Source organism: Panthera uncia (genome assembly GCF_023721935.1).
Source record: "Panthera uncia isolate 11264 chromosome A3 unlocalized genomic scaffold, Puncia_PCG_1.0 HiC_scaffold_11, whole genome shotgun sequence".
NCBI lineage: Eukaryota > Metazoa > Chordata > Mammalia > Carnivora > Felidae > Panthera > Panthera uncia.
This window is the reverse complement of record NW_026057578.1, coordinates 70,714,399-70,742,332: the sequence shown is the minus strand read 5'-3', so window position 1 is coordinate 70,742,332 and position 27,934 is coordinate 70,714,399. Positions and strand designations below refer to the sequence as shown.

Sequence of the window (27,934 nt, the reverse complement as noted above, 5' to 3'; positions counted from 1 at the left end):
TGAGCTACTGTGTCCATCACCACCGCCACCATTCTCATTACCATGCCACCACCACTGCTAAAGGCAGCAGCCAAAATTTATGGCATGCTCTTTGCAGGTTTAATGTGTTACCTAAATGACCGTGTTTAAATGTCGTAACAATCCTATGAGGCAAATACTAGCAGGCAAGAAGAGTGAGATTTAACAAGATTATGTAATCTGCCCAAGGCAGTAAGTGAAGAGCCAGTATTTGAATCCAGGGCTCCCCATTTCTGAAACTGTGTTCTTAACTATTACCTTAGGAAAAGAAAACTAATTTAAAAGATGTCCCTTAAAAAAACTGACCAGAGATTTTACCTAAGTGTTTCAATTTTATGTTTTTCAATATTCTGAGTTTTAAATATTCTACTAATCAGATCCAAGGACAAATAAAGTTAATCTTTACCTGACTGTCTGGGTACCATCATCTTGAAGGTGATAGGCTCTGGCAGTATTCTTCTTAGCCCATTCAATATGCTCTTCTTGGTTCCATGTCCCCACAACCACAGAGGTTTTCCCACTATCCTTGTCCTGATATATGAAAAATACTTGTGATAATGCATTCTTCATATTATCAAGTAGACATTTATGCTGATGGCCTGCCTGTAAGTTACAGTCCTTATCTCCACCTGCATACTGGGTGTGTGTGTTTAGATGTCAGTCAAACCTGATGAGTAGAAATCTGAGCTCACTATCTTCTTTATTCTTTGTTTCTCTGAATAATGAAACTGCTTTCTGGTCAGGCTAGCACCAAAAGCAGTTATTTCTATTTCCTTCCTCTCCTACATTATTTTCCTGGGGATGTTCTTGGCTTCAGAATCTTCCTCTACATTTCCAATGCTAATATTTTACCTCCTCAACCAAGAGTTTAATCACTTATACCTAGATGATACAACTGCATACTACTGTGATTCTTTTTTCTTATTTTAAATTTTTGTGAGAGAGCACAAGCAGAAGAGGAACAGAGAGAGGGACAGAGGATCCAAAGTAGGCTCTGCGCTGTTGACAGCAGCAAGCCTGATGTGGGACTCGAACACAAGAACTGTGAGAGCCGAAGTTGGACAATCAACTGATGAGCCACCCAGGTGCCATGCTACTGTGATTCTTAATTAAATCTCTGGCCTGTATCTTTTACCCTGCAGCCACAATGAACCTATCTTCATCGTACTTCTACCCTTTCAAATGCCAATCTTTAAGTTATACTAGTATTCACATTATTCATTTGACATCATGCTTATTTCTTTATCAAGACTGTTCACAAACCCCCTTCCCCATTCAGATTTTATTATTTTTTTATTAAATTTTTTGCTTTATTATCTACTTATTTATTTTATTTTAACTTTATTTATCTGTTTTTTAAAACTTCAGATAGAGAGTGCAAGAGGAGGAGAGGAGCAAGGAAGAGAGAAAATCCCAGGCAGGCTAAATACTCAGTGTGGAGCACAACACAGGGCTCGATCCCGTGACCCTGAGATCATGACCTGAGCCAAAACCAAGAATCTGCTCCTCAACTGACTGAGCCACCCAGGTACCCCAACTTTTGTTATTTTTTTAAACAGTAACTATATACTATCTTATATGTGGATCTCCTTCCTTCTCTCTCCTTTTTCTTTCCTCTCCCCTCCCTTCCTGCCTTTCTTTTCCTTCTTTATATTTTATGCCAGGCACCATGCTGAGCACTAGCATACAAGGGATGAGTAGGATTAAAAACCCTTATAAATGGCAGATGAACTGGGCAGAGCCACTGCTACCAGCAGAGCTGACTGCTTAGTGGAAGAAAGAACCATTTAACAGTCTTTTAGCAACTGGACTATAAGTTAATAGATAGACAGGGATTGGAGCCATATGGTGAAGTGTTTAAGGAGGCTGGATATGGAACAACACTGCCTGGGTTAGAATTCTGGTTTTATCATTTACTACCTATGTGGTTTTAGGCAAGCTACTAAATTATTGCTTCTGTTTCCTCACATTGGAATAATAATACTCACCTCTGAGGGTGGTTATGAGAATTAAATGAGGTAATATGCATACTTAGAACAGTGCCTGGTATACAATGAATATTATATTCGTCAGCTACTATTATTTTTATATCTCCCAAAGATCCTAGTAGTGTCCTTCAGAAAGTTCTAAGTTATATAACCTTGGGCAAAATAAGTCTGATAAAATCTAGTGCTGGCAAGTGTATGGGGAAAAAAGCCATTGTTATTGGGAATGTCTTCCAAAATGTTCAGTATGCGTATATTTTGACCTAACAAGCACACTGCTAGAAATGTGCCTTGTGAATATGAGATACTTCATGAATATGAATGTGGTAAACTTGCAAAAGTTTACCAACAAAACTATTTATAAATGCTCACTAAAATGCTATTACAGAAAAACTGGAAACAATTCAAAGGTCTGTAGAGATCTGGGTAAATATATTGTGGGTATAGACATAATGCTCTGTAGATGCTGAGAAGAATGAGATCAGCTGTTGCTGTTGTGGAAAGATCTCCAAGACACTAACTGAAAAGAACAAATGCAGAGCAGTGTGTTTAGCAGATACCTTCTGTCTAAATACAAGGTTATACCAAATTTACATGTATGCATTTGTTTTCTTGTGGAGGGTTAACTAAGAAAACATCAAGAACAATTACTTTTAGGAAATGGGACAACGGTAGACAAGAATTTTACTATTCATTCTAAATTTCTGGTATGTATTCCTTTAATTAAAAAAAAAAAAAAAGCCATCATGGAGCACCTGGGTGGCTCGGTCAGTTAAGCGACTGATGTTGATTTTGGCTCAAAGTTTGTGACATTAAGCCCCACGTTAGGCACTGCGCTGATAGTGCAGAACCTTTTTGGGTTTCTCTCTCCCTCTCTCTCTCCCCCTCTCTGGCTTATGCTTGCTCTCTCTCTCTCTCTCAAAACAAATAAACTTAAAACAAAAATAAATCCCCTCTTCACTAGCCATGCAAATTTGAAAAAAATGAATAAATTTTCTTAAAAAAAGAAAAGCCGTTGCACATTATTTGGATTGTAGTTAGGCAATTTTTTTCCTATTAATAAATATTACTAAAAATAAATAAAACATTTATAAAGCGGCAAGAATAAATGGGAAGAAGAGTAAAATGGCACTTCTTAGGTTTAAGTAAAGAAAACAAATTTCCTAGTTTATAGGTGCCTCATAAACTTGGGATGATTTAAATGTGGAAGGTGAGTTGATGATCTTTCCTGGTATGGTCTGCTTTGGAAATTAAGACTGGCTCAAAACAACTCAAGAGGGCAAACACAGTATTTTGTAATTACTAGTTATTATTTCTTTGGAGGAATAAAAACAGCCTTTTATCTCCTGTCAGCGAGGTAAATATTTATTAATTAATGTTTGTCTTCAAACAGTTGCTTACAGGGGCACCTGGGTGGCTCAGTCGGTTAAGCACCCGACTTCGGCTCAGATCATGATCTCGCAGTCCATGAGTTTGAGCCCCGCATCAGGCTCTGTGCTGACAGCTCAGAGCCTGAAGCCTGCTTCAGATTCTGTGTCTCCCTCTCTCTCTGACCCTCCCCCATTCATGCTGTCTCTCCCTGTCTCAAAAATAAAATAAACATTAAAAAAAAAAAATTAAAAAAAAAAATTTCAAACAGTTGCTTACCAATGTACAACTATGACAGATAAATTTAATAAGGGCTGAAGTTCAGAATTTGAACAGCTTGGCTCAAATGTGGGAGAATATGCTATCTGATTTATGAAATTAGAAAAAAAGGAAGAATCAAAAGCCAATAAAACGTACTTGATTTTAAACTTAAATGATATGGTATGTTCTTTTAGCTGAGAAACTTGCTGTATTTATCCTATTTTCCTAGCCTGAGTCACAACGTACTATCTTATTATTCACTTTGTTAATTTTTTTTTTTTACTTTGTTAATTTAAAGAATTATAATTACTAATTTCTCGGTCAAAGCTAACGAGGTTAGTCACAATAGCTTATTATTCCTCCAGAGTCACAGTAATACAAGAATCTGAGCAATTAATAAACAACCTTACTTTAAGATGGTTGACTTAGTAGGGCACCTGGGTGGCTCCGTCAGTTAAGCATCCGACTTTGGCTCAGGTCATGATCTGATGGTTTGTGGGTTTGAGCCCTGTGATGGGCTCTGTGCTGACAGCTCAGAGCCTGGAGCCTGTTTTGGATTTTGTATGTGTGTGTCTCTCTCTCTGCCCCTCCCCCCCTCACACTCAGTCTCTCTCCCTCAAAAATAAATAAACATTAAAAAAAAGAAAAAAAAAGATGGCTGATTTACTTAACACCAAGTTTTCCATTTTCTAGAACTTACAGACACTTTGAAGTATTTTCATATTTAAGTCATTTCATAATTAAAATGCCATCTCCCCTCTTTTTTCACAAAAGATTTTTAAAACTTTATCTAGTGGTAGAATGATATAAAGGCTATTCCATACCTCATGATACTGATGTACATGTTTGCCATAGCAGAATTCATATTTCCACCAACCAACACCCTACAAGAAAGCAAAAAGATCAAGTTAAATATAGAGAATGGGGGATTGGGGTCTGTCTCAATATTGCCACATGACAGTGATGGGAAAAAAAAATATGTATATAAACAAATATATATACACATATATATAAACACAAAAAAATGATACTAGCAACAATGTGGTTGAAAATTAAAATAAAAAAGTTACTGAGAATTACTGAGAAATAACATTATCTGGTGAAAGATGGTAACTACTTATAATGAGCATTAAGTAATGTACAGAATTGTCAAATCACTATGTTATAGCACCTGCAACTAATATAACATTGTATGTCAACTACACTTCAATAATAAAAAGAGAAATTACTGAGAAATACTAATTTAAAAAAGACAAATACAGAGTATAGCTGCTGTATTGCCTTAGTAAAATAAAATAAAATGAAAATTCCACTTAGTGTATTTCCCACTATAACTACTAGTCTATTAAAGGCAAAATTTAACCTTTGTAGATGTTAACTCAAGTTTTAAATGTGATTGATACATAACCAAAATGCAGACCATACAATTTTTTTTATGCCATATAATTTCTGATGCCCATTCTACCAATTAACCCAAATCACACATGATTTATTTATATATATGTAATTTCTGTCAAGTAAAGGTCAAGTTTTAGCTTGTGAGTAAAGAGAACATAATGGCTACAAATTAGATTATGTAAGATGCAGAGAGAAAATGTCTATTAGGAGGCTTCCAGAATCCTGCCATTTCTCTACAGACGAAAACTTTTTTCAGTGCTGCTAATGGGTCCTGACTAATTAACATACAAGTGAAGGCTGTAAGATAAATATTTAAACCAAAGGCTCACTTCTCACCCCATGAAAGCAGTAAGAACCACTAAGGAACTCTTTTATGAGTTGGTCATCTGTCAATTTGGATATGTGGGTTGTTCCAACAGTGAGCATAGGCTGAGAACCAACAGCAATGGGTTTGTGGATTGCTGGAAATCTCTCTTCTTTGGTTGATTGCAACTCTTCCTAAAATTAAACACATATGTTTAAGGGTTTCTAACCATACTTATTTTTTTTTTCAGTTATGAATTTATTATTTTTAACTATAGGAAATTTGGAAAATAAAAGTTGTCCTCCCATTTTTAATGTGTTGTCAAAAAATGAATTTTGCAACACTTAATACAATAGAGAAAGCTCTAGACAAAGGTTATTTCCATCTACCGGTTAGGGATATGATGGCCATTCTTAACATACAGGGATAATTTCCATCTCATATGTTTTGTCTCCTTCTTTTTTTGATTTTAGCAGCTAGAATTATTCTAGTGCAAGTACCTAAGCTAAGTAGTACTCTACCTTACTAGAAATACCACAAACACATTACATACACACAAATGCAAACAAATATACACAAATGCACATCATAACCTTCCTTGTTGTTATAAAATATTGCTAATGAAACTGTAAAATTCCACAATTTTCTCGAGTACAGTTTGACGGTATATACTTTATTATGTACTTACCTATTTGTGCTTAATTAAGTGCTTACATTTGACCTGTTTCTAGAAATTTATTCTGAGTTAATGATCACCATTGATGGGTGCAAAGACTTAGCTTCAATGACATTCAGTGTGACATTCTTTACGTTAGCAAAAAATTGTGGACAACAAAAATATCCATACCAGTAAATTAATTAAATAAATTTTGGTACTTTAAGCAATGGAATATTTGAGATAATTAAAATAACACTATAGAAGATTACTTTATGACATAGTTATATAGAAATAATATACTGTTAAGTGAAAACAAGTGAAAATTTTATGTATAGATATATACACACATGTATTCAGTTTGGTCCCAATTATTATTATTATTATTAAAAAATTTTTTAAAAATATTTATTTATTTTTGATAGAGAGAGTATGAGCAGGAGAGGCGCAGAGAGAGGGAGACACAGAATCCAAAGAGGCTCCAGGCTCTGAGCTGTCAGCACAGAGCCCTTACGCGGGGCCTGAACTCATAAAATGTGAGATCATGACCTGAGTCCAAGTCAGATGCTTAACCAACTGAGCCACCCAGGAGCCCCAATTACTATCATTATTTTTTAAAGCAAGAGTGTTTAAGCTTATTTATTTATTTATTTATTTAGAGAGAGAGAGAGAGAGAAGGAGGGAGGGAGGGGGGAAAGAGGGGGAGAGAGAGAGCGTGCGTACGTGTGCATGCGTGAGCAGGGGAGGGGCAGAGAGAGAAGAGAGAGAGAGAGACTACCAAGCAGGATCTGTGCTGTCAGTGTGGAGCCCAACAAGGGGCCCAATCCCACGACTGAGTTCACGACCCAAGGTGACATCAAGAGTCAGACGCCCAACTAAGTGAACCACCCAGGCACCCCCAATTATTTTTTTGAATGTGTATCTGTGTATCAAAAAAAAAAAAAAAAATCCCCCAAAAGACTGAAAGGAAGTTCATTAAGATTTTAGCCTTTTTAAGTATTTTGATACTTACTAGATTTTGTCTCTATATTTAGTTTTGGAAAATGTAGTTACTATGGGTAAATAAAAGATAAGAAGCAGGGTAAAGAGGAGCTGAATGGGAGTAAATATGAATATTAACTATAATCATTAACATGCAACAGGACCTGGTTGTTGTCCTGAAGGACTCTGCAATTTGGTTATGGAAGATGCTCACTAAAGGGTTCAGGGAACAGCAGATTCACAGAGGTAGTAATGATTCGAACAGATTTTGATGAAGAAATGAAACATGAAGACTTCATCAAGAGAAAACTTTTAATTCTTGAAACATGAATAATTTGTGATTTATGTGAATGTCTGTATGTATTTTGTGTTTGTGTGTACCTATGCATGTGAACCTGAGGAAGACATAAGAGCAAAGATGTGGGGGCCCCTGGATGACTAAATTGGTTGGGCATATCTAACTCTTGATCTTATCTCAGGTCATGATCTCATGGTTTGTGAGATAAAGCCCTGTGTCAGGCTCTGCACTGACAGTGTGGAGCCTGGCTTGGGATTCTCTCTGCGCCTCCCCAGCTCATGACTGCATTCTCTCTCTGTCAAAATAAGTAAATAAACATTTTAAAAAAGAGCAAAGATGTGGGGTGTGGCATAATATTTAAAACTGAAGAGACAGGCAGGTACTTAATGATAAAGAAAACTATGTAATGCTCTATCAACTTCTAGATTTTAGACAAAAATATGGCATGATCAGATTTTTAAGCAATACTGTAGCAGGGAAGGAATAGTAAGAATAAATCCCGAGGTGCGGAGCCACGTTAGAAGTTGAAGTAACCCAGTGCAACAGATGAAGAGAATCTAAAGGAATGACATAAGTGGGGTAGAAAGAATAGTTATGAAAGAGAATAATGAGTTAGAATCCAGAAGTAAACTATGTTTTGACTGTGAGTGGAGAGAAAATGAATCTAGATCAGGATTAAAGGAGTATACCAATTAAAACTGAATAATTTAAAAAATTAAAAAGAGTTCCAAATAAATGTATAGTGGACATGGTATCTCCTTTTCACCTGCTGTAGTTGCCATTGATCAACTATGTTTTTCTTCTTCTATCTTGGCTGGTAGGAGTCATTGGATGGTTACTCTAGAAACCAACGACCTTATCCTTTCTCTCCTCCAGTATTACAGAAGAACAAAGATTGCCAAGATGGCATCTTTACTTCTTTGAAAGGACCTTGGATTTTATGTATAGACTTTCTACATTCAGAGCATTCTATGCTCCTGGCACTGTTTTAAGTGTTCAGTATTAAAAATGTAGCAGACATAGTCACTGCTCCTAAGGAGCTAAGGTCTAACAGACTAAGCTAATTACTTAGAATACATGAGACCTATAGTAAGGTTAGTGAGGAAACACATTAATAATGCACAACGAAACCTCTAGCTCAGGTAGGGGAAGAGGTAAAAAGAATAGAAGCATGACCATTTATTATTCCTTCTTGTGGACACAGCATCTACTTGCATTTCTAAGAAAAATTATTCCAATAAAAGCGATGGTGGTTTTTGTAGTAGCATTTAGAAATTCATAAAATGGACTCCTTATAGTCGTTATCTTCAAATTAATGCAACAACAACAAAGCCAGCAAGATAACAGCCTCTGTAAATTTACTCCCTATTAAAGGCACGATGGACGCATGCTGTCTTTCATTGGTACAAGCATTTAGCAGTAATATTTGTACCATCTATATTTGTACCATCTTTAGGCAAAGAAGATGTGAAATGGTATATAGAGACGTTAATCATTATTAAAAAATTTTTTTAATGTTTATTCATTTTTGAGAGACAAAGAGAGCATCACATAGCATGAGTGGGGGAAGGGCAGAGAGAGAGGGAGTCACAGAATCTGAAGCAGGCTCCAGGCTTTGAGCTGTCAGTCCAGAGCTCGACATAGGGCTTGAACCCATGAGCTGTGAGATCATGACCTGAGCCGAAGTCAGATGCTCAACCGACTGAGCCACCCAGGCGCCCCACACATTATTATATCCAGAGGATTCTCAACAATAGTTACCATAGCCTGACACTCATGAATACAGAGATTACACCGATGTGAAAAGCTATATTACAGAGTAGAATGGGCTTCCGTAGCACAAGGGGGCACCTGTGCTATATTCACAATGAATGTTGGATGTATATGCCTAGTAATTCAGGCAGTATCACTATCGCATTAAAAGACATGCACAAAGAGATACACACATTAGATGGTCCTGTGCCCACTGCAACCCAGTAGTTATCAAACTGGTTTAGAGTCTGAGGGAGATGGTGGCAAAAATTATTACTCCATTCTTGGTTGTGTCAACGTAAGTCTCTTTTCTTGCTGTCTGTACTGCTGCTGTGGTTTATGCCTTCAACTTGGACAAAGAGCCCCTACTGCAAAGAGCCTTTTTCTGCTGGCTCAGGGAATATCATGGAAAAGCTGGGTGTATGAGACTGTAAGGGCTAGATATATAGGGTAGAGTGTGTGGGCTAGAGTAATGTCACCTTGGACAAATCTGCCATGATGACCCCTCTGGTTGCCAGAAGCCTCCTGGAGGCTCCACTAATGTTTCTTCTTGTTCAACCACACCTTTAGGTACACCTATGGGGCAAAACTTCCTTCATCTGCCCTGGCGATATGACAATGATGCACACCTATTCTTTTTTTTTTTAAATCTCATTAGGACTTTATCTAGTAGGTTATCTAGCAAGTAGTTTCTCTACTCACACCTATTCCTAAACATTCTGGGCGGTCCCTCAGCATGTACTGGTAGCTTCTAGGGCTATAAAAAAGGTTTTGCAGAAGGTGGGATTGTGGAGATCTATTTGAATTGCCATAGCCCAAAAGGTTTTGTCCATAAGTCCTCTTAATACACCATTTCTTGTCAAACTGAACAACAACAACAAAAAACCAGGTACGACATGAAACCAAAATTCTTTTTTTTCTATTTTTCCTTTGTTTTAGTTTTTATTTAAATTCCAGTTAATGTACAGTGTGTTACATTAGTTTTAGGTTGAAACCAAAATTCTGCTAGCCAGATTTGAATTTTTGTTTAAAAAAGAAGAAAAATTCATTATGATAAAACTTAATCCAAATTTAAAAGGCAAACCAGGGGCACCTAGGTGGCTTAGTGAGTTAGGCATCTGACTTCAGCTCAGGTCATGATCTCACAGTTTGTGAGTTTGAGCCCTGCATGGGGCTCTCTGCTGTAGCTCAGAGCCTGCTTCAGATCCTCTGCCTGCCTCTCTGTCCCTCCCCTGCTTGTGTACCACTCTCTGTCTCTCTCTCAAAAATAAACATTAAAAGAGTAAATAAATAAAAGGCAAACCATATGCTAAATATCAATTTAAAAAAAAGTTACATGTAATAAACTAGATTTATAGGGGCGCCTGGGTGGCTCCGTCGGTTGGGTGTCCGACTTCGGCTCAGGTCACGATCTCATGGTCCGTGAGTTCGAGCCCCGCGTCGGGCTCTGTGCTGACAGCTCAGAGCCTGGAGCCTGCTTCGGATTCAGTGTCTCCCTCTCTCTCTCTGCTCCTCCCCCATTCATGCTCTGTCTGTGTCTCAAAAATAAATAAACATTAAAAAAAAAAACCACTAGATTTATAAAAGAAAAGATTGTGGAAAAAAAGATCAGTTTTAAATAACTCTTTACCTACAGTATTACCTAAGGTTTTCATATACAACACGTATTCTAGGATCTAGGGTCTAAAGATCCTAAGTATTTTGAAATACTGTAGCTTTTCACTGTATTTCTTAAAAATAATTATTTATTTAAGTAATCCCTACACCCAATGTGGGGCTTAAACTCAACGCAGAGATCAAGAATAGAATGCTCTACTGACTGAGCCACTCAGGCGCCCCCATCTGTAGCTCTTTAAAAATACTTTTTCTCAAATGGCATATTAAAAACATTAAAGGAAAGTAAGCTGGCACTTCTTCCCTGAAGAGTAATTAAAGTTGGGATTTGTGAAGCATTTTGATTGAGCTGACTTTTAAGTACCTGTCCGTATTTAAATCACTATTAGGGAGAAGACCAGAAGAGAAATCCATCTCCAGTCTTTTAATTGAGCACTTTAAATCAAACACTGATTAATGTTAAGATAATTTTCCTTTCCTATCAGAATGGCAGTATTCACAACCATCAGAGTCTGGCAATAATTATACAATGAGTACTCAAGAGAAAGGGAAGAAAGAGGTTTTGCAGCGGAATGTTAGTTATTAGTTAATGAAACCACTGTTAAGTACCCACAGAATACCAGGTATCACACAAGGAGCTGGAAACCCCAAAGTAATAAAGCATACCTTGTTTTCCCTTGATCTTAATGTAAGAATCATAGGAAAAACAATTTTAGCTATGTAAGTGCTATAATGTAGGACTGAATAAAATATAGGACCAAAGAAGAGGAAACAGTTACCTCTTCCTGGGGTAGTCCATTAGAAGTCCTGGCTCATTTGCTCATTTGCAAAAGAAGTGACATTGCTTCGAAAATAATAGGGAAGGTAGGATAAGGGTCATTGTGAGAGATATGAATCTGAGAGTACTTAAAACGTATTTGGCTATGTCCAATGAAGAAATGAAAAGCAAAGATAGCATAGAGCAGTGGTTAAGAGGACAGGTTCTAAAACCAGATTGTTTTGATTTTCATCTCTAATCTATCATCTGTCACTTCCCTTCTCTGAATCCCTCAATTTCCTAATCTGTTAAGGAAGATAATAATAGCAATCTTCGAGGTTGCTGTAAGCATTACACAATAGCTGTTAAGATTCAACACATGTTAATTATTGTGATTGTGGTTTAAGTTCAGGGGAAAGGTCAACGTTGAAGATGGACATTTGGAACTCGTGAGCATATTAATGGAAGTTGGTAGAGTGGGCCTGGATGAGCCCACCTAAGACTACAGACACTAAGAAGAGAAGGCAACCACAGATAGAACTGTGGTTCAACATTTTAAGGGGGCAGGAAGCAGACAAAGATTAGTTCACAGGAGAAAAGAACCAGAATCAAACAGAGAGAATGACTTCAAGTAAAGGCAGGAGAGAAAGTTCAAGCTGCAACTGTTCAGTGTTTTATGTGCTAACATCAAGTTATGCATATGTCCAGTGAATTTAGAACCAAAAGACTGCCACTGACCTTAATAAGAACACTTTTAGAAGAATGATGTTTTGATGACATATAGCAAGGAGTTGAAGAATAAATAAAGCAGTAGAAGATGCGCTGTAGTCTATTTCTTCAAGGGGCTCATCTGGTAAGGCCAGTCAACTAGCTAAAAATTAAACTTAACTATAATTAATAGGATGTCAAACTTTAAAATATGAAATCATGAGAGTGAAAGAATGATAAAATAGTTTCTGAGAAGCACTAAAATAAGGAAAATAATTAAAATCAATTAAAAAATGGAATTTAAGGGGTGCCTGGGTGGCTCAGTCGGTTGGGCGTCCGATTTCGGCTCAGGTCATGATCTTACAGTCCGTGAGTTTGAGCCCCGCATCAGGCTCTGTGCTGACAGCTCAGAGCCTGGAGCCTGCTTTGGATTCTGTGTCTCCCTCTCTCTCTGCTCCTCCCCTGCTTATGCTCTCTCTCTGTCTCAAAAATAAATAAAAACATTAAAAAAAAATGGAATTTAAAATTTTGAGTCAGAAAAATAAATTACTACTATGCTATTGGAATCATTAAAATATTAATATATGCTCTGAAATTTGAAAAAGGAAGCACCAAGAAAATACTGTTAGATAATTCTCCTACCTCTTTATTTCTCCTGAAAGGCACTCTTAGGATTTCTTCCTGCTGTTCCAATTGTCTCAGAGTGAGGGGTTTAAATGGTGATCCTGGCAGTGATTGGCAAAATATGTCATTCACAGGAGATGCTCTGAATCTATTTGGTAAGAACAAAGCATTAAAGCTAAGCCTATGCCACTTTAAAGCATGTGTGCATTTCATGTTTAAAATATTGAATCCATGTCCTACCTATATTTAGGATGATTGCACAGGAGTGGTGTCAAAATAACAACTTCATATTCACAAGTTGTAACTTCAGCTACTGAAAGAATTTCATGCTTAGATTCAGGATGACATATGTACATCACAGTACTTGATCTGGGCCGGTTCTGTTTCAAACTACAAGGTGTACCATTTCCCATTCCCACAGGATAGTAGGGTGTCATCTGACCTTCGATATTTTTAGTGGGAATCTTAAAAAAAAAAAAGAGTATAAGACAGACTTTTCATTAGAAATGGAGGTGGGGGTGAGGATGGGAGAAGCACTTTTTTTTTTTTTTTTTAAGTTTTTTAATGCTTATTTATTTTTGAGAGAGAGACAGAATGCAAGCTGGGGAGGAGCAGAGAGAGAGGGAGACACAGAACCTGAAGCAGGCTCCAGGCTCTGAGCTGTCAGCATAGAGTCCGATGCAGGGCTCGAACTCATAAGCTGTGAGATCATGACTTGAGCGGAAGTCAAATGCTCAACTGACTGAGCCATCCAGTGCCCCGAGAAGCACTTATTCGTAAAGGAAGAAACTACATTTTATTTATAAACCAACATTTATAAAGGTAACATTTCCATATTTTCTATATATTCTTCCTCTAACATTCTTTTGATTCCTGAATTCTTATTTGACCAAATACATATTTTCAGAGCTAGTTTACTACAGTAAAAAAGGGAAACTTTTATTTGATGCTACAATTAAGATATTAAGTAAATGTACATTTATATAAAAGAATATAGTATCTTGATTGATATGAATTGTTTTCAATAGTTGTAAAGAGACTAAGATAAAATACAGGAACTTATAATACTGGTCTAGTCAGAGCTTTCTATACTAAACTTCTAGTGAAAGGCTGTGTTACTCTTTAGATTCTAGAGATGTGAAGTCTATTTTGTCAAAAAGTGAGGCTACAGAGTAAAACACCATCTTTTAAAACAGGAACCTCAATACTGTACTCGTTCATCAATCTGCTTACTCTTTTTCCCTGTCATTAATATTAAGAGACATACTTTTCAGTGTAAACTCCTATCTCAATCTATTCAAAGCCAGTAAAGGACAAATGAAGAAATTTTCATTGAATGGAGGAATAAAACAGATTACCTCAGAAGACAAGGATTATTAAGGAGCTAGCGCCTATATTTTATTTATGTAAACCAAAGAAAAGTCCAATATAACGGGCCTAAAAAAATATTGTTAATAATATCCCCAAGCAAGCTCTTTGGAGGCAGGGAGCTCATCTTGTATCACTTTGGTACCCTGTCAGTGCCATCTCCAAAACAGGAAATAAACAAATGTTTCTAGGGACAAATATTTTGATACTTCTTGTAAGCTGTTTTCATGCTACTATCTAGAATTAGAAAATCCTGGGTTCCGAGTCAAGCTTTGAATTTACCAGCTTTCTGACTTTGACTAAATTCCAATTTTTGTCATTTGTGAAAGGAGAATAATAATACATACTCAAAGGTTGGGGGGAAAATTAAGCATTACCTCTTGTTACATGCCTGGCACAGTACCTGGCTTATAAATTGGGGCTCATTTCTTCCCTTACCCTTTTCTTCCTCTTCCTTTATCATTTCACACTTTGCATTCCATCTTGCTATCCTCCAGAGCCACAGTAAATAAATATTTTATCTCAAAGGTAGTCTGCAAAATTAAAATCTTTTAAAATAGCAATGTTTTGTGTGTCTATGTTTAGCTTATCAATTCCCCCCAAAGCCACCCTTTTCAAGTTACAGGCATTCCTTTGAAGGTCTTTGCCATTTCACTTTACGTCTAATAGAAGTATCGTTATGATATGAAACCACTTCTAGAAATATCCTCTATCAATAGGTTATATAACTCTATGGGAGTGCTTAGGATTCAGAAAGCATTCCTTGAACTATAGGGGCATTTAAAAATTGTGATTAGGTACCCTAAGGAATCATTCTTTTTAAACAATCCTATTTGTCGGTCATCAATTATGCATTCACATTTGATAAACACTTATGAAGTGCCGATATTATGTTTGGCACTCTGCTTTGCATTGTGGGGTAAAGAGATAAAAGACAGTCCCTGCTTTGAAGATGCTTGCAGTCTGGTAGCTTGTGTAGTTTATCTGTTTTACCCATGGGAGATAGAGACCAAACAAGGGCAAAAAAGCAAAAGCTCTAATTTATAATTATTTCCAATGTTAAAAACAGGGAACCACTGCTAAGCCTTGAAGTGATACACTGCTATTACGAAAAGTTTCCCAGATATATCTTTGGTAAATTTTTTTATTTTTCTATGATCTTAAAAGTAAATAAAAGTATCACAGTATAACTTTTCTCAGAAAAACCTAACATACTGAAAATTTTCTTTGACCCAATCCTTTGGGGTATGCAATAGGTAAAGAACACAAGACTAAATTCTGTCATTTAAGTTGTGTAAGTTCATGCCTCACTAATAATAGATGTTAAGAGTGAAAAAAAATCAACACTTGTCACTTGCCTCTTTTGATTTTTCTTTTTCATCTGCTTCTTGATCTGTGGAATAATATAAAAGTAAGGTAGGTGTAAAGAATGACCAGTGACTTATATATAAAATACAAATGACTTAAGTTTTCAATCACCCTTTTAATTTTAAATTTCTTTCTAAAGAAGATCCCAAACATACATATAATTTTTATCTTACAACTTTTATTTTATTTCACAATTGCAGGGATACATCTACATTTCTATTTCCATACATAACAACTATGTTAAACCAAGGAAAAGACTAACACTAACACTATATAAATGTAACATTAACGTGTATTATCTTAACAGATTTAATAGAATTGATTAATAGGTAGCAAAAAGGATACTGTTTGTTGAGGTCGAAAATAATGAAAAAATCTCTTTGAAAAAGTTTTCTAAGAGATTGTTCAGAAATTTATTTTAGTGTTTTAAAATTCATCCAGTTTCCGACAAGATCTTTTAAATTCCAATTTGAGCATATACTTTCAACCAAATTCCAGCATTACTATCAAATCACTCTGTGGAAACAAACCTTTTTCAGATAGAAGGTTCTTAGCCAGCATATTCCCAAGGTAGTACTCGTGAATATTTACTTTCTATATTTGGAAATAAAATAAAAATACAGTAAGTATTTTGCAACTGCCAAGAATATAACTTGAAAATCATCAATCTAATTACTAACATTCTCATTTTCTAATGTTCCATACTTGATGTTTTGAAGAAAAACGTACCTGACCACTTTCTTTCTCTTCATGATATTGTCGAATGTGTTTTCCGTGACATACTTCATAAGTCCAATAAGACTCAATCTAAGAAAAATGGATGTATTTACACATACAAAAGCCACATAACTAACTCAACTGAATTACTTTCTTCTATTTTATGTAGTTGAGTACATTTCCCTCAAGATTTAGAGTAAGCTTTCATTAGGTGAAACATTATTATGCCTCAGAAAAATATGAAATTTCTGAAGTCATATTCACTGTTTTCACTAATTAGCTGTATGTGAAAACTCTGTGAAGGTCTAGAATACATGTGGGATCTGTGATAACTATTAGCCTTAGGGACTATTTTTGACATAGTCAAAAAAATAACAATTAGCATTTTTTTAAATTAAAATTGTATATTGGGGTGCCTGGGTGGCTCCAGGCTCTGAACTGACAGCACAGAGCCCAACACTGGGCTTGAACTCACAAACCATGAGATCATGACCTGAGTCTGACACTTACTAAGCCACCCAGGCCCCCTGTGGCTAAGCCTTGTTTTAGGCATTAAGAATAGATCAGGAGTAGGGGTGCCTGGGTGGCTCAGTCGGCTGAACGTCCGACTTCAGCTCAGGTCAGATCTCATAGCTCATGAGTTCAAGCCCTGCGCCGGGTTTTGTGCTGATAGCTCGGAGCCTGGAGCCTACCTCGGATTCTGTGTCTCCCTCTCTCTCTGCCCCTAACCCACTCACATTCTGTCTCTTTCTCTCTCAAAAATAAACATTAAAAAAAATTTTTTTAAATTACAATTGTATATAAGGAAACTTTCCTTTGAACTAGAAAACGTTCAAAGCAACTTGGTAAGTGACATTATTTGAAATCAGTTTTAATGGGTGTTTGCTGCATCTACTATCCAGGAATTTAAATGAACAAAATACTATTAAGCAATATGATTTGATTTACAACTAACTTAAAATTTGATACAACATAATAAAAAGAAATGCAGAATTATTTTTAAGGGTCTATTGGCTATTTGGAAATTTATTTTCTACTTTTATTAAGTGAACATAAAATACGTACTCTGTAGGAACAACTGCTTTGTTTAAATAGTGGCTCCAATAGTTCTCTTGGATTAGGGCCTTTATAATCCTTTTCTTCTTCCTATGAAAGAACTAGGGTTTAATACTTACAATTATTCTAGAACTTCACCCAACTCTGCTGTCTGGGTATTAACTCATTGTCCAAATCACAAATGCTTGGAAATAAAAAAGGAAAAAAAAAGTCAAAACTTTTAATAAGAGCCTATGGTTTGCCACTTCTTTCAAAAGAAATGATGTATAAAATATGGAGCCATAGAATAATCTTCCATTCTTTCTTCTCTTAAAAAAAGGTTTTTGAGTATCAGTTTCCTGAACAATTCTTATAAACCTATTTCAGAAGTTTTAAATACTTGCATCCGAACAGATTCTACCTATGAATGCCTCAGAGTAGTTGAATCTTGGAGAATCTTGCAGAATGTAAGGGAAGGTTTTAAGGTACATCCCAGTTTCCTATATATTTTTACATCTCAGACTTGAATGCCATAGGCATATGTGTATGACTGCACACACGTGTATATTATGTCTTTAGAAGGTTTAAAACGAAAATGAAACAGAGAGCTGTCTTTCACAGATTTCAAATCTGAACAAAACCTAAGAAAGCACTCATTGAGTTTGTAATGTTTCCATTTTACAGACTGTGAAAATATTATGTAATTAGCTCAATAAATTTACTGAGTGGAAGTACTGAGTTTCAAATTTGTTCAAGGTTCCACAGCTAACCAGAGCCTATACCTCAGCCTCCTGGCTCCTAGGCTGGTGTCCTTTTCATTTTACCATGCTGACTCTCCTGTTTCATCTTGAAAGAAGTCATTGCCTTGAAGGATGGATAAGAGGTAGTTAGGGCATTTCAGGAGGAAGAAATGAGCATGAGCTAAGGTGGGGAAAAAGTATAGGTACCTATAGATTTGTTAGAAATTCTTTATAAAAAATGTCAGATATACATTTAAAAATTATGCTGTTTCAAAACCCTCATTTCTATAAAAGAAGCAAGCATGGAATTAGATTTTCATTCAAAATATTAATAACTGGTTGCTAATTTTTCCTAGTTGAACTGTAAAATCAAAGAATTCAAGAATAATAAAAGTGATTACTACTTTTATGGTAAACAGGATTACTGAAAAACCTGTCATTCAGTTTTTTTTAATGTGCATATTTTGTGTTTATTGAAGAATTATTTATAGCATCTAAATATGGAAGCAATCCAAGTGCCCATCCAAATATGGATGAAAAAGATGTGGTATACACATACAATGGAATATTAGTGAGCCATAAAAATTAATGAGATCCTGCCATTTGCAACAAAAAAAAGTCTAACAATGGTTAAACTTTGACGTTATTATGTTAAGTGAAATACATCAGAGAAAAACAATTACCATATTATTTTACTTATAAGTCAAATTTAAAAGCAAAACAAACAAAAACGAACATATAAATTAAACCAAATAGAATCATAAATACACAGAACAAACTGGTGGTTGCCACATAGGAGGGGGTGGTGGAATGGGTGAAAGAGACAAAGGGCATTAAGAGGTACACACTTCAAGTTATAATATAAATGTCACAGATTAAAAAAAAAACAAAACTATAGCATAGGGAATATCATTAATAATATTGCAATAACACTGTATGGTGTCATTCAGTTTTAAAGTATGTGTTTGCAATGTTTTAAAGAATATCTTTGGTGACAGGGATTATCAATATATTTATAAAAAGTTACCTCATCCCCACTTGTCACAAGGGGCAGAATGCATTTATATTTTTCTTTATGTGTAGTTGTCATGATGACATAATTATCTTCTTTATACAAAACTCCAGTTGTAGGCTAGAAAAAGAACAAAAAATACACATTATTTTCTCTGGTTAAATTGTAGTACATTGAATAATTTACAGTCTTAGTTTTTTTAAGTTAATTTATTAATTTTGAGAGAGAGAGAGCGAAGGAAAGAGAGTACGCACAGGGGAAGGGCAGAGACAGAGGGAGAGAGAAAATCCCAAGAAAATCCCTGTGCTGGTAGAGCAAAAGCCTGAAGTGGGGCTCGATTCGACGAACCGCTAGATCATGACCTGAGCTGAAATCAAGAGCTGGATGCTTAACTGACTGAACCACCCAGATGTCCCAATAATTTACAGTCTTAGGTCAAAGTAATTCATCATGTCAACAGAAAAATTTTTAAATGTATTTCCAAAGGCAGGGAAAATATTCTATATATTAAATAATAATAAGGACAAAAGGAGGATGACATACTTTATCCAAGTGTTATAACAAAAAAATGAACACAACTGAAATTTGGAGTATAAACGAAAAACTGGTAATGCAACAGACTGAGGTTAAAATATGGATTAAAAAGCATTAAGAAGCAATGAATATACATAGATACACCATCACTAAATACTTATTACTTCTATTAACAATTACCATCTATATGTGAAAATCTACAGCACTTTACAAATGTACTCTCAATTTCATCAGATGGGACACTTGAAGATAACATAGCGCATTCTTTTTCATATTTGGATAGCAACAGCCTGATGCAGGGCTTGAACCCACGAACTGTGAGATCATGACCAGAATACATACATTTAACTGACTAAGCCACCCAGGAGCTCCAGGATAAAATACTTTTAAAAGAAAAATCACTAAGAATCCTCTGTGCTTACTTAACTTTTTTTTTAGTATACATTTTGGGTCAGCAAACAGTTTCTGTAAAGGGCCAGGCAGCAAATACTTGGGGCTTTCTTTTTTTTTTTTAAGTTCACTTATTTATCTTGAGAGACAGAGAGAGAGAGAGTGAGAGCAGGGGAGGGGCAAAGAGAGGATCCCAAGCAGGCTCTGTGTACTCGGTGCAGAGCCTAACACAGGGTGCAAACTCAGGAACTCCTGAGATCATGACCTAAGCCGAAACCAAGAGTCAGATGGTTAACTAACTGAGACACCCAGGTGCCCCTTAACATATTTGAATCAGCTTTTGTTAGCCTTTTTTTAGATTACTATATAGGCTCCTGTACTATGACGAAAGATCCTTGTTTAAAAGACCATTGTAACTGAAGAGGAGAAACAGAGTTGAAAGTGAGAGCTGCAAAGCCAAATTTATGATAAAGTGATTCTTAGAAACATTTATTTAGTTGCACCAACAAATTGCTATAACATTTATAATGCCTTTTGATGTTTTTCAGATATATGCAGAATGTATGACAGTGTCTTGTTCAAAGCAGGATTCACATTTGCTTACCAATGGCTGGCCTGAAGTCTTGCCAAATCATCCCTTTACTGCAGTGAAGACAACCAGTATAATAGGGAAAGATAGGATAAAATAGGCAGAGGGAAAGGATAGGACCTGAGGTTGGGTGGGGTGGGAAACTTGTATTTTGGAACAATGCTGGGAGTGTCTGACCACAGCAATCGCCCTCAGGCATAAGGTTCCTCTTAAGAATGCAACAGACACCACCTACTCCCCCTCAGGTGTCCCTAAGGAATTTGACAAAAGACCTAAGTAGAAATAAGTATGAGACCAGAAATGTGTAACCCATAATGATATGGCCATAGACCACCCCTCATACAGTGGAAACAAGCCAATCAGGAATGGACAACCCAGAACCTAGAGCTATCAAGCCAATGAGGGTAGGACCTGAGAAGGAAGGAGGGGGACTTGTATGGGGGTGATGACCAGAACCTTACAAAACAGTGTGAAACCACTATTGTTGGGTATTCACCTTTGAATGCCCCCTCTCTGTAGAGACAGCTTTCCTACTATTCTTACTTTCTAATCTAGAGTCTATAATAAATTTTCCCCTACTGCTCATTCTGTGTCCACCTTTTCATTCTTTGAAGTGGTGAGACAACGAATCCCAGGTATTGAGGTAAAAAAAAAAATCCTGCAGCACCAGTAGCGTATGACTTAACTGTATTTACCTCTATTTGTGAAGTACCTGCAACTCTGATGTTCAAAGTTGAATTGGGCAGCAATATTGACTTGTTTACTAAACTGTTCACCAAAATACTAACAATGGAAAAAGCAACTAACTGCTTGTTTGGAATTACAGCAAAGGAAGGAAGACAATCCTTTTTTTTTTTTTTTTGTAATGAAAACCACTCTTGGGGCTTTATGTTTATATGATAAAGAAATTCATTCCTCTTGAAAGAGGATTTCAGCTACCTCCATTTCGACCTCAAACTTTTTAGTTGGGTTTTTCTTTCCAGCTTGTCTCTTGGCAAAGCATCCCCAGGAACCAAAACTACTCTCAAACAGTAAGGACTGCCCTGGGCCAGCAAGACCTCTCCCATGATGGACTCCAAGATAATGATCGATTTGACTTCCAAAGCCTACTTGCACATATCCACCACCTTTGCCCCATATTTCCCATATATAAACCTGAAAGTATTTTTGGCACTTTGGAGACAGTCTTTGAGAAGCTAGTCTGCTGTTTTCAGCTGTTGGGGTCACTGAAATGAATTCCTGTCTTGTTTCACCACCACTCATTTCTCTGCCTTTGGATTTTGTTAGGGGTGAGTGGCTGAACCTGGTCTGTTTAGAACCCCCGGGGTCAGGTGCTTTTGCAACCCTGCGCCCCAGCTATGTTCTGGTCTATTGTTTTTAAGGTCTAAGTAAGAGGTAACAAGAAATAAAAGCCATCACTTGTTGGAAGATGCAAAGATTTCTCTTTCATTAAGTTTTGGAAAAGCGGGTTTCCTCTTCAATAAAACAGACCAAGTAGCAATTCTTCTATCTGAAAACTGCTGAAATAGTCACTTATTGGGATCACCAAGTAAAAATTTTTAACAAACTTTACCCTACATTTTCAGAAAAAATTACAGGGAAGTTAACCTTTTCTGATTTTCTAACTTAAAAAACTTTTTTGATCTAACAAAAATGTTTCTTTTTGATTTATTAAAAGAGTTCTTTAAGAAAACTGGGGCGCCTGGGTGGCGCAGTCGGTTAAGCGTCCGACTTCAGCCAGGTCACGATCTCGCGGTCCGTGAGTTCGAGCCCCGCGTCAGGCTCTGGGCTGATGGCTCGGAGCCTGGAGCCTGTTTCCGATTCTGTGTCTCCCTCTCTCTCTGCCCCTCCCCCGTTCATGCTCTGTCTCTCTCTGTCCAAAAAAAAAAAAAAAAACGTTGGAAAAAAAAAAAAAAAAAAAGAAAACAAAATACTTCTGAATGTATCTAGATAGGGAAAAAAGTTGTTGCATACAACTTAATACCCTAAAGTATTTTCAGTGTAAGAGGCCCTATTAGTAATCTGATAAAAATCAGATTTTAATATAATGAAACTAAACCAAGGGGGTATGGTACTTTAAGGTTAAGGAACTTTAAAAATATGTTGGCAGGGGAGAAATGCTGAATGTTTAACAAGGGTCTGGAGGAATTAAGATAGAGGATAAAAGACAAAAGTATCTTGATAGAGGCTGTAAAATAAACTCAGTGGCACAACTTGCCAACATATATGACATGCTTAAATAGAGTTGGTCACCATTCTTCCCAAGCATAGTGTCTGGGGGAAGTTTGGGAATACATTTCTATGTTAACAACAGAAGAGAAAATTAGACTTATTTTGTGGCTTTACTTTGGTGAAATCTATGAACTCTGTGAAGTAATAAATTGTTGAGCACTTTAATAGACACAGAGATGGTAGGTATTTCAGAAGAAAAATACACACACACACACACACACACAAAACTGAACGCTAAAAACCAGTAAACAAAGAATATCATAGCCATTAATTAATGAACATAAATGTTAAAAAAATGTATTCCTTGTTGGTGCTTAATAATTATTCTAAGTAAATATGAAAGTGAGATTGTAAAGATTATGTATTGTTTTGATATATCTGAATGGGGAGATGATTTAAAGTACAGAAGAATTTTAAAGCTAAAAAAAATTCACATCTTCTAATCCAGTCTCTTCCAACTTCAGATTGTAGAGAGATAAAGGCCCTTATCCTCCTTCATACAGCTGCTTGGTTACGTATGTCCAATCAACTGGCTCATAAAAGAAAATGACAGTGCCAGGTGAGGAGGGCTGTAGTGCCAGTTACATAAAGTAGGAAGGGAAGCCTTAATATTATAAAAATACTAAAACAAAACCCAAAGGCCAATGATAATGACTCCTGGGGTTTATTTCTGCATGAAAGCCACAGACCTTTTGCCAACTCACAGAAAAATGTCCCTAGATTTTTCTCAAAATAACTTAAAAAAAAAATTCTTCAGATATACCCATCTTAAATTATGCTGCACTGTCAAAAAGAATTAAAAATTCAATTTCAGGGGCGCCTGGGTGGCTTGGTCAGTTAAGCGTCCGACTTCGGCTCAGGTCATGATCTCACAGTCCGTGAGTTCGAGCCCCGCGTCGGGCTCTGTGCTGACAGCTCAGAGCCTGGAGCCTGTTTCGGATTCTGTGTCTCCCTTTCTCTCTGCCCCTCTCCTGTTCATGCTCTGTCTCTCTCTGTCTTAAAAATAAATAAACGTTAAAAAAAAAAAAATTTAAAAATTCAATTTCAAAATAAAATTGATAGATATGTGAAAGGTTGGTACAGGATAAATTTAATACAGATCTTCCATAACCTCTTTCAGCCAGCACACACCACTGCCAGAAGAAAAATGAAACAATTTTGTAGTAATCTTGAAAAAGGCTGATTTTAGTCATCCACCTAACACATCAGTAAGTTTTGAAGGCTGCATATCAGTGTGCGTTTTTTAATTAAAAAAAAAAAAAACCAACAGGTGCAAGAGTAAAATATTTTAATGACCACATTGTTTAATACTTGTCATGTTCATTTTGTGTGCTCTTTTAAAACAGTAACAGAGGTTGGACTAAATAAATTATGTTCACCTCAAGACTGCTAAAGTTATGTCTCACTTATAATACACTTTTATATAAGTATTTTAAAATAACAATATTTAATGGAATTAACACAAATATAAACCTGGCTTCCCAGAGAAATAATTACTTAGATAAATTTCAGAATCACTGAACTACCAGAACAGGAGAACTGAAAACAGAGGGATGGAGAAATAAAGTGTGACATACTCGCAAAAACTAACATCTGCAAGTAGAAATCTGTTGTGGTAACCATGACATTTGTTATCCTGGTAAATCTTGCTTGCGACCACTTATTCTTGTTTCAGTGAAGTAGTAATAGAACAATATGGTAATAGAACAAAATAGTCATCCCACATGGAATGACTGCAGCTAACTGGAGTAAGAATTAAAAAAAAAAAAAAAGCTTTTATATTTTCCAAGACTTCAATTTGAAATAAATAATTACTACACGGTAAGTATCTTAAGTGTGCAATTTTTATTGGCCTACAGTGGTAGGAAGACTTTTCAGCAGAGCACTCCCCAAAGACAGAAGGACTGCAAATTTTCGTTAACTGTTAAGTTATAAATACGTTCATCACTCTAGGAAAACTGACCATAAAATCTCATGTTCTGGGGTCTTACGTATTACCACTGCAATACATTAACACGGTAAAGGATATTCTGAATACAGCATCGTTAACATCCCACAGGTCAAATAGCTCTCTCAGAAACAACTTTGAAGGAGACAGAGCTGTGCGTATACACATATGCACGTGTGTGTATACAAGATAGATATACCGAGTGTGAAAGGGAACTCATATCTGCAGTGTAACCGGTTGTGTCGATCCGGTTGTGTGCAATACTAAAGGAGAGAAGGCGGCTGGTGGAGGAAGAACTGCAGCTGACTTTCTAAAGAGAAGATTCAACGTAAGCGCCTTAATTTCCAAAAAAGCTGCTTCCGTGGGGTGGGAGTGTTGGTAAGCACGGTCTAATGAGACAAATTTAAAAGGGGGAGAGCAGGTAATCTCTGAATCGCCAATGCTTAGCATGGAGGGCACAACTACATAGTGTGTTCGGTAAACACTTGCTGTATGAATGAATGGATGAGAGATAAATGAACCTTTGGATTAGGGAAGGGGGCAGGCGCCTGCAGAGGTGGTTCTGGGGGAGCAACGCGCAGGTAAGGAGAAAAGGAGCCAAACTCTAGTGCTAGGAGGGAGAGAGATAGCTACAGGATTCGCAAGGGCACTGACCAGAGAGAACTCGGTGCCGGGCCAGTTGACTCGGAAAGGGATGTCATCGCTGAGCTGGGGGAGCGCTCGGCCGCCGCCGGACGCCTCTAAGAGGCCGCAGAGGACCAATAACACCGGCCCGCCTTGGACCAGACTACGCGCGCCGCCGCCTCCTTCCTCCATCCTCCGCTGCCGATTTCTCCAGCCGCCGCCACAGCCTCCTCTGCGCACAGAGGAGAGGAGGGGGAGGAGGGGGAGGAGGAGGAGGAGGCGGCGGGACTACTAAGCACCCAGGCAGCCGGGGGCCCAACCGCCGCCACGTCTCCTTCCGGAGAGCAGGGCAACGCCACCTCCGCCCCCTTGGGCCTTCCGCCACCGTTTCCGGGGCAGGCGGCAATCAACATCCGGGGCCGCCAAGCCGTCCGCCTACGGAAGCCCGGACGCCGGTTGGAGTTCTCGCGGTTGCGGGGAGCGGAGAAATCGAACATCGTGGCTTCTGGGGAGCGGACTTCAGAAGACCGCACCTCGGACCAGGCCTTTCCGCGCAGAAGTGGCGGCACCGAGAGCCGGTGAGTCCGGGAGGCTGCAACCGCCCCCTCCTGCCACCGGCCCGGTTTCTAGGGGTGGGCGGCGGCTTGGCCCGCCCTGGAGCGGAAAGTAGAGAGTGAGAGTGGCGGGTGTAGATTTTGGATGCCAAGATTCGAGGTGGAGATGAGAAGTGAGAAGTGGCGGTGTTCCTGGCTGATCTATCCTCCAGCTGCTTTCCTTTCTCCTTTTCTCCGCACGTAGCATCTCTGCGTTTCATCTTTCCCGCTTGAAGCTTCTCTCCGCCTCTTCTACTCCGGGCTGTAGTCATCTCAGTGCCTTGCAGCTGCTGACCAACGCAGGGCGGTTTGCTCACTGTCTCTGCAGTCCTAGGTTAGGGGATACTGGAGCTGAGGAATCCTGTCTTCCCTCAGTAAAAGAATGCTGTGATTCTCCGAAGTTGGTATGGACGCAGACTCCTCGTGAAGAGAGCAGCTAGACATCACAGCCTCTGCATTTTCACCCGTGAGGCTTCTCCTTCATTCCAGGGTTGACGGATAGGGTTGTTGTGTCATCATGGAAACTGATAAATTTCCTTTTTTTTTTTTTTTTTTGTTATATCTTATTTACTTTTTAATGTTTATTTTTGGGAGAGGGAAAGAGAGAGCGCGAGTTGGGGAGGGGCAGAGTGAGGGAGACACAGAATCTGAAAAGGCTTCAGGCTCTGAGCTGTCAGCACAGAGCCCCATGTTGGGGTTGAACTCAGGAACTGCTAGATCTTGACCTGAGCCGAGGTTCGCCGCTTAACGGACTGAGCCACCGAGGCGCTGCGCTGATGAGTTTACTTATGTGAAGTTCAGGGCCAAGAGAATGTGAGGGTATGAACTCTTGACTGCATTCAGAGTAAGATAAAAAATTTTAAGTTCCCCTCCCCATGCCATGGTTTTCATTTCCAGTATACTTGGTTATACAGTGGTAGCTATGGAGCACCAAGAATTGTCTTTCTGGAGGTGGGTAAAGCTAGAACTCCTCAAATTTGAACCAAATTAAAAAAAAGCAGGAACGGCAGACAATTTTTCATCTGAAAAATTTCCTTTTTCATTTAAAACATAGGGAATGCACAGTATCAAAATTACTCCTGTCTAGAATTGAGGTCTTATTACTTTATTTATTACTTATTAGTGTTTAATATGTGCCAGACCAGTGGGTTTGGTAAAATAATAGCAGATAAGTGGGTCTCTGTCTTCTGTTCCCCATAGTCTAGCAAGGGAGATTACACAAATAATTGCGACCTATTGTGGTAATAAAATAGTACTTAACATTTACTTAGCATTTATTCTGTGGTAGGCACTAGTCTAAGTACTTTATATATATTATGAAGCAGGTATATATATTTTATGTATATTTTGTACTTATGTATATTAAGTACTTATGTATATTAAGTACTTTATATATATTATGAAGCAGGTGTATATTATACAGTAGAGAGATGTGAAAGTGGAGATATGAAGAAGGAAGTGAGGGAGGAACTCTGGGGTTGGACAGGAAAGACTTTCCAGGAGAGGTGACTGTAGAACTGGGGCTTTTAAGGACTTATAGAAGTTCAGCAGGCAGATGGGGAAGTGCATTTCAAGCATAATTCTTACTGATGATCCATTAGGACCTTTTGGTATAGTCAGAGGGCAGGATAAGATGGAATTAGGAGCAGGAGATTGATACTACAGAGGAACAGATGCAATCAGTTTGTATTGATAAGGGAACATAAGGCAGGCTGAGGGCAAAGTACAAGCTAGCACACCCCCTGCCCCCAGCTGGGATATGCATGATATACCTTGGAACTCCCACTACCCAAAAACAGGAAAGCAGGAAAGGGCAAAAAGCAAATGGTTAAACTGATAAGAGTCCCTACCAGTTGACAAGAAAAAGGCAATCCCATCCTTGGCTAAAGAAAACTCCCTACTGTCTTGATTTTAATGCTTTGCTGGAGACAAAAACAACCTTAGCTTGACAATAGCTAGCCCTCCAGGAATCTGTGAGTCTTTAGCATATGAAAGTCTTTTTGGAAACTTCCCTTCTGGACTATACCTCCCACAAGTTCAAGGTATATAACCCGTCATACG

At 37.6% G+C, this 27,934-nt stretch overlaps 2 protein-coding genes across 2 annotated transcripts in view; one reads left to right on the top strand and one right to left on the bottom strand.

Annotated features, from left to right (window-relative positions):
• ERLEC1 (endoplasmic reticulum lectin 1) overlaps positions 1-25,655 on the bottom strand; it is a 31,450-nt gene extending 5,795 nt beyond the window's left edge. Inside the window, exons 1-11 of the mRNA XM_049651468.1 lie at positions 25,311-25,655; positions 18,979-19,083; positions 17,242-17,322; positions 16,189-16,266; positions 15,990-16,053; positions 15,450-15,484; positions 12,964-13,187; positions 12,742-12,871; positions 5,367-5,528; positions 4,457-4,516; positions 425-549 (exon numbers count right to left, since the gene is read on the bottom strand). Of these exons, the coding sequence (XP_049507425.1) occupies positions 425-549; positions 4,457-4,516; positions 5,367-5,528; positions 12,742-12,871; positions 12,964-13,187; positions 15,450-15,484; positions 15,990-16,053; positions 16,189-16,266; positions 17,242-17,322; positions 18,979-19,083; positions 25,311-25,472 (1,226 nt within the window). The 5' untranslated portion in view covers positions 25,473-25,655. The remainder of the gene's footprint in view (positions 1-424; positions 550-4,456; positions 4,517-5,366; positions 5,529-12,741; positions 12,872-12,963; positions 13,188-15,449; positions 15,485-15,989; positions 16,054-16,188; positions 16,267-17,241; positions 17,323-18,978; positions 19,084-25,310) is intronic.
• The window catches only part of ASB3 (ankyrin repeat and SOCS box containing 3), a 116,334-nt gene continuing 113,953 nt past the window's right edge, over positions 25,554-27,934 (top strand). The window contains exon 1 of the mRNA XM_049651467.1: positions 25,554-25,858. The gene's annotated coding sequence lies outside the window, so the exon portion shown is untranslated. The remainder of the gene's footprint in view (positions 25,859-27,934) is intronic.